This window comes from Sinocyclocheilus anshuiensis, unplaced genomic scaffold, assembly GCF_001515605.1.
Source record: "Sinocyclocheilus anshuiensis isolate Anshui unplaced genomic scaffold, SAMN03320099.WGS_v1.1 scaffold274, whole genome shotgun sequence".
NCBI lineage: Eukaryota > Metazoa > Chordata > Actinopteri > Cypriniformes > Cyprinidae > Sinocyclocheilus > Sinocyclocheilus anshuiensis.
The window spans coordinates 1,033,530-1,043,533 of record NW_015547698.1 but is presented as its reverse complement, the minus strand read 5'-3'; the positions used below and the strand labels follow the sequence as shown (position 1 = coordinate 1,043,533).

The 10,004-nt window shown below is 35.6% G+C and overlaps 2 protein-coding genes across 2 annotated transcripts; both read right to left on the bottom strand.

The window, feature by feature from the left end:
• Window positions 1–582: 582 nt before the first annotated feature.
• LOC107703766 (histone chaperone asf1b-B-like) lies at window positions 583–4,893 on the bottom strand. The gene is made up of 4 exons (XM_016506492.1): window positions 4,357–4,893; window positions 3,166–3,281; window positions 2,388–2,564; window positions 583–1,173 (listed from the first exon to the last, which is right to left on the bottom strand). Exons 1-4 carry the CDS (start codon window positions 4,463–4,465, stop codon window positions 982–984), a joined length of 594 nt encoding a protein of 197 aa, XP_016361978.1. The 5' UTR covers window positions 4,466–4,893; the 3' UTR covers window positions 583–981.
• Window positions 4,894–5,878: 985 nt separating this feature from the next.
• LOC107703688 (CD209 antigen-like protein E) lies at window positions 5,879–9,116 on the bottom strand. The gene is made up of 5 exons (XM_016506408.1): window positions 9,008–9,116; window positions 8,464–8,724; window positions 8,268–8,371; window positions 8,097–8,200; window positions 5,879–6,285 (listed from the first exon to the last, which is right to left on the bottom strand). Exons 1-5 carry the CDS (start codon window positions 9,114–9,116, stop codon window positions 6,150–6,152), a joined length of 714 nt encoding a protein of 237 aa, XP_016361894.1. The 3' UTR covers window positions 5,879–6,149.
• Window positions 9,117–10,004: the final 888 nt, after the last annotated feature.

Below are 10,004 nucleotides of genomic sequence, written 5' to 3'. Positions count from 1 at the left end.
ACACACACACACACACACACACACACACACACAGGGCATGTGTCCGTATAAAAGAGTCAGAAGATGGAGAGAAAACCAAAGACAGTTTTATAAAGACAAAAGTTAATATTTATTAAATCTAAGACTTTTCATAAACAAATATCACGTGGAAAAAAGGCAACAAAAGAAGCAACCAAATAATTTGCTAAATAATCTCACATCCCAACAAAACAGAAACAGAGCTGGAATTGTGACTAGTTCCAAATATCGATCATATCCAAGCAAAATATTCCCAGAAAGGTTTCTCCGATTCTGACCATAAAGAACCACAGGATGAATCTCACAAAACATGTCAGGGTCACATTTATTTATTTTTTTTAAAGAAAAACATTTTTTTTGTAAATCCTATTATTCTCAATGGTGATTCTCAACAGTAATTTATCAACACAACCATGAAGTATGAATACTTTACGGTTTAAATAAAATATTATATTATTATTATTATTATTGTTATTATTATAAACAACTCTGCATTACAGAAATGAGAAAGAGTTTTTTTTTATTATTATAGTAATGACAATTTGAGGGATAACATTTACGAACAAAATGCAAAAACAAGGTCCTAAAATGCTTCTGTCTTTATGCAAAATATAATTTTTTATTTCTTTAATGTTATGGAAAAATGTGATCCAAACATGTTTTCATGAGATTCACCTCACTAGTGATGTGCACCACAAAAAAACAGAAGAAAACAGTCCATGTCTGCTGGTACTGCAGGTTTGGCCCCTCTGCTGTTCAGGACAGGAAGGGCAAGATGACTCCTGCAAAGTCCCACGACTACCTGAGACTACTTCAGGTGTGTGTGATCAGAGCAATAATTGCCAGAGGATTGAGATGTGTGTGTGTGTGTGTGTCCAATCACAACTGTAAGAACTGTAGTTGTATAAATACAAAATGACACATTTATTACTTCATGTATGAGGTTGTTGATGTGTTCAAGCTCTATAAGCAGTCCATAGAGTTGTCAGGCATGAGTCCAAGGGGCGGGGCTTTGCCAGGCATGGAGGTGGGCGGGAGCATGGCATTGGGGGCGGGGTCTACATTCTCCGAATCTTCCATCTTTTCCATAGTAGCCTCCCAGTTAATGTGGAAACGGGTCACTCGAGGGTTAGACGCCAAGATGTTCCTTTGCAGCTGCGAATCGGCACAAAAAAACGATGATGAAAAATCAAAAAGAACAATAATTTGAATTGTTTGGATTTGAATCTGTCAGCGTTACACTGTAAAGACTCAATGCTAACATTACTCCTTAAAATATCATTTACTGTAGGGCCCATTAGATCAGTTATGCTTATTAATGTTAATAAAAATACAAGTGTTGGTGTTAATAATGTATTAGCACATTTTGAAATTAACATTAAGTGCTTTAGAAGTAATTTTCATTGTTAGTTCATGTTAACTAATGTTAGCAAATGACATCTTATTGTAAAGTGTTACCAATACATTATTATTATAATTATTATTAAAATATATCTCAGTAGTGGTGACCATTTCTATGCTTAAAACAAACTGTTTTATGTGTCGAATGTGAACTGAGTTAATATTCATCAAGCGGTTTAAGAATCTCGATTCACAACAGAATGAATGCATGGAAATATGGGATTCTGTAACAATACACAAAATGGCAGCGACCCGGAATCGTTTAGCAGAATGAATGAATTACAAACGATATCGGACTGAAAACGGCAGCCACCTGCCTCTTTGATCTGACCGGCATTACCACATTTCAAATGCAGCAGATCTGTGTTACACGAATACACTCTCAATATTTGTGACCCTGGAGCACAAAAGCAGTCTTAAGTCGCTGGGGTATATTTGTAGCAATAGCCAAAAATACATTGTATGGGTCAAAATTATTGATTTTTCTTTTATGCCAAAAAGCATTAGGATATTAAGTAAAGATCATGTTCCATGACAATATTTAGTAAATTTCTTACTGTAAATATATTAAAACTTAATTTTTGATTAGTAATATGCATTGCTAAGGACTTCATTTGGACAACTTTAAAGGCGATTTTCTCAATATTTTGATTTTTTTGCACCCTCAGATTCCAGATTTTCAAATAGTTGTATCTCGGCCAAATATTGTCCTATCCTAACAAAAAAATCAGCTTATTTATTCAGCTTTCAGATGATGTATAAATCTCAATTTCGAAAAATTGACCCTTATGACTGGTTTTGTGGTCCAGGGTCACATATAACATGCATAATGTCTACTGAGTGTTAATGGGCTTTCTGGTCTAAATTCAGTTTCCCTTTCATATCTCTGTTCCAATTCACCAGTAATAGACTAGATATTTAGTAATATAAGTATATGATATTAATAAGCTGGAATAATAATGTCTTACCTGTGTGTAGTTGGGTTTGACAGGTGGGTTTTCCCGCAGCTCAGGGTCTGTGTACTCATTGTTTACATAGTAACCAATGCGAATGAATTCCTGTCCCCGATAGGTGCATGTGATCAGCACGACGGTCACGCCCACTGCATCGCTCTCGGGGATCAGCCCTGTGTTTGGAGCGTCCGCCTGTCAATCAAGTCAAGAGAGAAAAACTCTGCTGTTTCCAAGCCGTTTTTGTAGCTTGCAGATGGTAAATATTCTGGTACCTACAAATGACCCTTTGCATTTCATGACCAATCCAAGGTATGCATTTAATGATGCTTTGAACTGTATCTAGCATCACAGTAAAAACAAACAAGAACCTGTGCACTTGGTGAGACCATCCCATAGTCTTATCTGAAACAAAGCTGGACCTCAGGCCAATTCAAAACCACTGAGAGCAAAAACAACCTTGCTAACTATTTAGGGACTCATCTAAACATTGAAATGGAAACAGACAGTAGCATATACATATTAATCTGGCTAGCAACTAGCTTTAATGGTCATTTGTTTAATGTTTCATTGTTTTTGTGCTTTTTATGGAATGGAGATGAGATGAGCACGCATCTCTACGCAAATTTACAGATGTACTTTCTCAATTCATCTCTAGGTGGCAGTGGACTGCAATTTATTTTCTAAAACTGTATTATTTATATGACTTAGAAGTGAGATTTGGTTGCAGGAAGCTGACCTTACTGCACTGAACCAGGCTGAACAAGTATTTCCCAGAGCGTAACGACTAACCCACCTGAAACACAAACATATGCCTGCCTGCAGGGACTGGGCCGACCAGAACCGAGTCCAGGACCTGGTCATACTCCTCACTCTCCGCAGAGCCCACGTAGATGATCTTCCACTCCAGATCTGAGAGGCAGAAACCGAGAGATAAGCTATTCTTGTTTCTAACACTAAATAGATAGACTAACAATACCAAACAATGAGAATTTAGCGCAAAATTACAAGGATGCGAGTTTACATGCTTAAAAAACTGAACATCCTTTGAAGTCCTTATATTATGTATTCCAGGTTTCATACTTGATTATGATTTGTGGAGTATCATTTGAGGTTTTGTAGAACAAACGTGACAATTCCATAACACAAGGTTAACCAAAAACCTTTTTCTATTTATAAATCAAACACTGCTATTTTTAAAAGGTGGGTAATATAACTCTGTTGTAATCATTTGAATGGGCGTATTATTTGGCCATTAAGTGTCATATTATTAATCATTGCTAAAATGGTGGATATAAGTGAAAACAGTAAGATAAAAATGTTCTTCAGTTCCGTTTAGTGAAAAACTGTGGAAACATGCCTAGATAAAGTTGTCTTTCTTTTAAGACTATGATAACAATTATTGTAGTAAAATATGATCAATTTAGCAAACAAAATAGAGGATAACTAATATAAATGTAAGGTGTTTTACGACACCAAGGCGCAAGTTCTGCCCCAAATTATTTATTTATTTTTGTTTTGAATAAATGATTGAACATTACAATACATTTTAACAATTAAGTCCACATGCACAAGAAATCTGAGAACAATCTGTAAGACAGCATTTAAGAGAATAATAATAATAATAATAATAATAATAATAATAAATTCTGCCCCAAAATCGTCACACCGCCTCCCGACGCGTGACGTCACGCAAAATCCAACCAATCGGAGAAGGCACAGATACATTGTTCACGCCCCTCGTCCACTATCGGACTAATCAGGGAAGGAGGGGCGGCCTCGCGCTGTCTGAGAACTCCCCGCCGGCGCCAAAATATTGAGCGCGTGAACATTAACGAACGACTGACAATAAGATTTTTCTCGCTTAAATCACCATAAGTAAATATTCCTGTGGTTCTTGGTGTTTAAGACGTAATGACACCGTAAAAGCCATTCGAAGCCTTCAGTATTTACAAAGTAATTGCAGAATACGTGTAACATCTCTCACCTTCAGGTAGGTCCTCCATACACTCAAATGTGATTTCGAATTGAAACGGGTTTCCAAAAGGACTGGGATTATCCAGAACAGACACGTTTAGCACCTGCACTTTAGCCATGACGGCTCACAAGATTCGAGCAACAGAAATCGGCCTTGTGTTTACAAAAGAGAGCCTCTTAAAAACGGTCCAGATCACTGTAAATCTGAAGTAAATCCAGCAGAAATGTAAAACCGGAGTCGGATTGACAAAACGATCCTTTGTTGGAGCAGGGTTTTCCCTTGATGAGGTTAATTTGTACTTTTTAAACTAACCAGATGGTCGCGATACATCCATTTTATTTATTGTTGGAACAGCTTGAAGAACATATCATTTAGTGCAGGTCTTGCGTGAACATGGTTTTAAAAACCAAATAAAAGAGTCAAAATGCGTCCTTTCCACGGGATCCTGAAGGAAAAACGTCCTTAAATGCAACAAAGACAGCAGTGCTCTGGAGCTGATCTTCTTCTTCTAATGTTTATTGGCGGTTGGCATACTAGCTTATTAGTGCATTACCGCCACCATCTGAGCTGGAGTGTGGAGCATCGATGCATGTATATATATATCATATATGTATGTATATCATACTAAATAATAATAATAGTCATAAACAAATAAATAAACATCATTATATTCTTATATAATTTCCTGTATCTTTAAGAATTTTAACAAAGCAAAGCAAATCTAATATTCTTATTCCTTTTTAGCTTACTTAATATATCATCTAACATCATGCTTCCACCTTCTTCCATTACTTTAGCTTCTAGCATTTGTCATTCGTTGTTATATGCTCTACAGTGCATGCTCTACAGTTTCAAAAATCCCACAATGCATGCATAATCCATTCGGATGTTTCTTGATTCTGTTTAGATCTCCATTTAATGCAGCATGTCCTATTTTAATGCTGATGTTCTTCTTCTTTTGATGTTTTATGGTGGTTGGCAAACCAGATTTTGGTGCATATTCCGCCACCTACTGGGATGGAGTGTGAGGCGATGATATCAAGGGACATGCTAATTAAAAAAAAAAATCCTTCTACCTATATTTTATTATATACATTTGTTCTTTTCAGAAATTGACTAATATCCTTATCACCTTTATGAGATCTGTTTAACACATTCTGTAATGTCATAGAATTAATGCCAGCAGATTTTAATTCCTTTTTTAACTGTATTCTTTCCCTTTCATATGTCCTACAGTTAATCAGCACATGCTCTACAGTTTCTGGAAGTCCACAATGATTACATTGACCAGATTCATGTTTTCCTATGATCTGGAGTGATTTATTAAGAGTAGAGTGTCCGATTCTCCATCGAGATATAACTGTTGGATCTGATGTTTCTCTTCCTCTCTGAAGACTTCAGTCTGATAAACCTGCTCTCTGCAGCGTTCTGCTGGACTGGAGGAAATCTCGCCATAGTCGGGTGTCAAATACAGTGAAGCAGATGCACAAGAATATGAAATGAAAACACAAATGCTGAGATAAAACTGCCAGTCAACAATTTTATTAAGAAAGAAAGCAATGCATATCAAAAGCAGTTCCACAGACACTTAATATATTAACATGGATCCTGGACATATTAACATGCTGCTATAATGGAGCAAGACATTGAACACATCAGAGGTTTGGTGTGCAATAGTACCCTTTCATTTGAAAGCAGTTAATTGGACTGGAACCTCAATCGGATATTATACATTCTCATATCACAATAAGAATGATTCCATAAGGTAATACAAGTAAAAGCATGACAAGACTAGATGAACCCTATTTCTCACAAATCCCTTTTCTCGTGTCTGAGCATGAACGATCATTCCAGTTGTTCAGGTTGTGTTTTTCAGGATTCAGTTCAATACAGTCCTCATCTCCACCAAAGTTATTTGGCTCACCCTTGAACCAAAACCTGAATAAAACGGGTCAGATGTTCAATTATTCAGGACCACAAATGTTCAATCCTATCAACCACAAAGTTTTTACTTATTCAGCAACTAACAAATGAGGAGCATCACAAGCATTTCATGAATCAACAATGCTAACAGCACCTCAAAGTTTTGAGAGTAAACTAAAGTAGTACAGAAGCTTGAGCAGAAGTGAAAATGCAGAAAACTGAAAGAAAGAAGGTTTTTTGTTTTTTTTGGGGAAAACCTTAAACCGCATAAACACATTGCATTACACCAAATACACAAAATAATGTTATTTTTGGCAACGTCATATGATCCCTTTAATGGACTATATCCACATTTACTTCCTGGTTTTAGATAAGCCAGCTCAGTCATTTTCGGTCAACTGTCAAAATCAGCTGTGCTATAAGGGGAGCGCCCTAGTTTTTAAACAGTACGATTTTTAATGTTTTTTAAAGAATTATCTTCTGCTCACCAAGCCTGCATTTATTTGATCCAGTCTTCAGTGTCACATGATCCTTCAGAAATCATTCTAATATGCTGATTTGCTGTTCAAGAAACATTTCTGATTATTATTATTATTATTATTATTATCAATATAAAAACCAGTTGAGTACATTTTTCAGGATTCTTTGATGAATAGAAAGATTTAAAGATCATCATTTATCTGAAATAAAAAGCTTTTGTAACATTATACACTATACCATTCAAAAGCTTGGAGTCAGTATATATGTAACTAATCTCACTCCAGCCAGGCAACCAAAGTTGGCAACCCTGTGTACACATTAGGGCTGTGCGATATTGAAGAAAAATGCGATAACTCATTAAATAATGCGATAGTCGATATGCGATACGATAATGCTTAAAGTGCCACATGCTCAGATGAAACAGTTGTTCACTCAGCTGTTGCTGAGTCAGTTCTGTGAACTTCTATAACTATCTTGTGTCATATATATATATATGGTTATTTGTATGTATGTATGCGTGTACCAAGAGTTCCTGTAATATATATACTGTATATATATATATGGTTATTTGTATGTATGTATGTATCAAGAGCTCCTGTAAAACCACAACAAATTACTTGTGTTTGTGCACACTTAAGTGGTGAATAAAGCTCATTCTGATTCTGTTTTCTAATATAACTAGCACAATTCACTTTTTGTGAGAAGAAAGCACCCCTACAACAACTTCTGAAAGTGAACCGTAGTGTTTTACTCTAGCATTACAAAAAAATGTCATTTTAACATTAGTGTAATCATTTTAACATAAGTTTAGGAACTGAATAATAAAAAGGAAAAATACAACACTGCTTAGTATTTACTCTATGAATTCAATATGCACTGATTCTTATTTAAGCTATAAAAGTTATTTAGGTAAGAGCAGTGAGTTATTTTCTCTTTGTGTTTTGTTCATGGCCCCATATATTGCAAGCCGTAGCAATATGCATATTGCGATATGTATATTTGCGATATTTCGATAATTTCGATATATTGCACAACCCTGTGTACACATTCAGTTATATTCATGACTATTAAGGTAAGTTATCGATCATCAAGAATACCATTATGATGTCCTTTACGAGACCGCATCGCTAGCTAGCTATCGTTAGCTTAAATAGTTATGATAGTGTTTAGTTGTAAGCAATTACACTCCTGGGATAAAGGTATAGTAACCATATTTTTTGGTGTATTGATTCCCATTTGTATAACTGCAGTTTTACAAATACCATGGTTAAACTATGATTAGTGTTTTCTGAAGGTTGTCATGGTCTCAAAAAAATAAAGTTTTCTGTGAGTGTTTTAGCTCTTACCCTTGATTCAGTGGTGAATTATCCACCCATTTCATGATGCCCTCGTTCTCTGTGTCAGACAAACCAATGCACGCACTCTCACTGACTAATGAAGATATGAACCTCTGTGTGAATAAAAACAAGAATAAGTGTGATTCTCTCATTCATTAACAGACACTCCCACAAACTCACCTGCTTCTCTTCAGTGTTGATAATGACCAGATCAGCACCACGATCCCTGCAGTACTGTCTGCTGTCAGACCAGCTCTTCAACTCAGTGGACATGAACAACCAACCTGAACCACACAGATTTTCATACATAAACACTTTTCAAAGCTATACAAAAATATGGGGGGGAAAACTTATACAAAAACAGGTTTGATCTAACCTCCTTTTGATGCTGCCTTCTTCAGTTCATCACTCAGAGACCTGACTTTGCTTTCTAACTTGATTTTGTTCTGTGTTAAATCAGTGTAACTGTCCTGTAAGCTGTTGATGGTTTGATTGAACTCTTCAACTGTGTTCTTATAACTCTTTATCAGGTCTCTCTCTGCTGTGATGGTGATGTGCTTCAGTATGATGAAGACCAGCAGAAGAACACAAATGAGCCCGAGACCCACTGTGATCAACACCAAACATCTACTTCCTCCTGACAAACACCACCAAAACACACACATATCAGTTAATAACAATTCACTGAATATCATTAGATCAACCTGTAAGTAAAGTGTATGTTTATTTATAATGACAAACAAATGGAATTCCTATAAAGTAAAATATGTATTCAAAAACATGATTATGCTTAAAATAATGATGTTAAACTGTTAATACACTTCATTTAAAACCAGAAACCGTGTTCATAGAAAACAGTGACTGAAATTGTATAACAGTTTTTAGTTCCTCAATCTCTGCTTCAAAAGAAACCTGCTTACTGCATTTTTGAGCTTTTCCTTCATCCTGGCTGTGACTCTGTGTTTGAGGTCCAGATGTGTCCTTAATGTCTTTGTGTTCAACATTTTGATAAATGGTCTCGATCTCCATTAGTCTCTGTGGCTGACCGTCTTCACAGATGAGTTGTGATTTTTAGTATGTTTCCTAGTGTTTTTAAAACCTACAGGAAGTGATTTCATTTCCGAAGCTGGTTACAAAATCATAAGATGTGGTGGCGCATGATGCAGTACTTGAGTTTCTATTGCAAGTACATTTTCTTCTCTGAATCATAAGGATCAGCATACTTTATGCAAACATAAACTTCTGACAAACGAAAACCATGACAGTCATGTATGAACAAACTGTATCCCATCACAGGTCTGTGTCAGTAAAAAGCATCAAATATCAATAACAATTCACTCCAAATTATTCGATACAACATTTAAAATCAACCTTCAATCCACTGTCGTATTTAGAAAATATAGGGCATTTAAAAAGCATTTTCTTTTAGAAAGACAAACATAAGTAAAATATTCAAACAAGACCACATGCTGGAAAAGTAGAAAAACAATTCCATGTTAATATACTTGATATAAAAGCAGAAAGAACAAGTTAATGTGCCTCAGCTTGACCATTTCAGTGTTAAACCCTCAGACATGTATATTCAATTGTTTTGATGGAGGGAAACAAGCTACAATTCTAGTTTTAGCATTATTTATTCTTCATACGTTCCCCTTTAAATGCATTACATATCAGTTGTATGTAAAGTGACCCAAATTTGGTATTTGACCACTGAAAATTGGTAATATTCAACAATTTGGACATGGAGCCACATTGAAATCCCTAGAAATAGGGCCTTACAAGTGAAGATACCAAAAGAAAAGTTTCATAACTAAAATATAGCCTAAAAGGATATTAGGATGTCTTTAATACTAACCTTCTTCATTTATGTATTTCTTTCACCACGAGAAAAAAAAATAAAATAATTGGAGCCAGGAC

What these genes read in the sequence shown, in the direction of transcription:
- LOC107703688 (XM_016506408.1), bottom strand. Translation starts at nt 9,116, where the DNA reads ATGGAGATCGAGACCATTTATCAAAATGTTGAACACAAAGACATTAAG. An exon ending in GAAGGCAGCATCAAAAGGAG is followed by an intron (nt 8,372 to 8,463) that starts GTTAGATCAAAC and finishes TGTGTGGTTCAG; the next exon opens with GTTGGTTGTTCATGTCCACT. An exon ending in TCAACACTGAAGAGAAGCAG is followed by an intron (nt 8,201 to 8,267) that starts GTGAGTTTGTGG and finishes TTATTCACACAG; the next exon opens with AGGTTCATATCTTCATTAGT.
- LOC107703766 (XM_016506492.1), bottom strand. Translation starts at nt 4,465, where the DNA reads ATGGCTAAAGTGCAGGTGCTAAACGTGTCTGTTCTGGATAATCCCAGT. An exon ending in TATGGAGGACCTACCTGAAG is followed by an intron (nt 3,282 to 4,356) that starts GTGAGAGATGTT and finishes TCTGCCTCTCAG; the next exon opens with ATCTGGAGTGGAAGATCATC. An exon ending in GGCATATGTTTGTGTTTCAG is followed by an intron (nt 2,565 to 3,165) that starts GTGGGTTAGTCG and finishes CTTGATTGACAG; the next exon opens with GCGGACGCTCCAAACACAGG.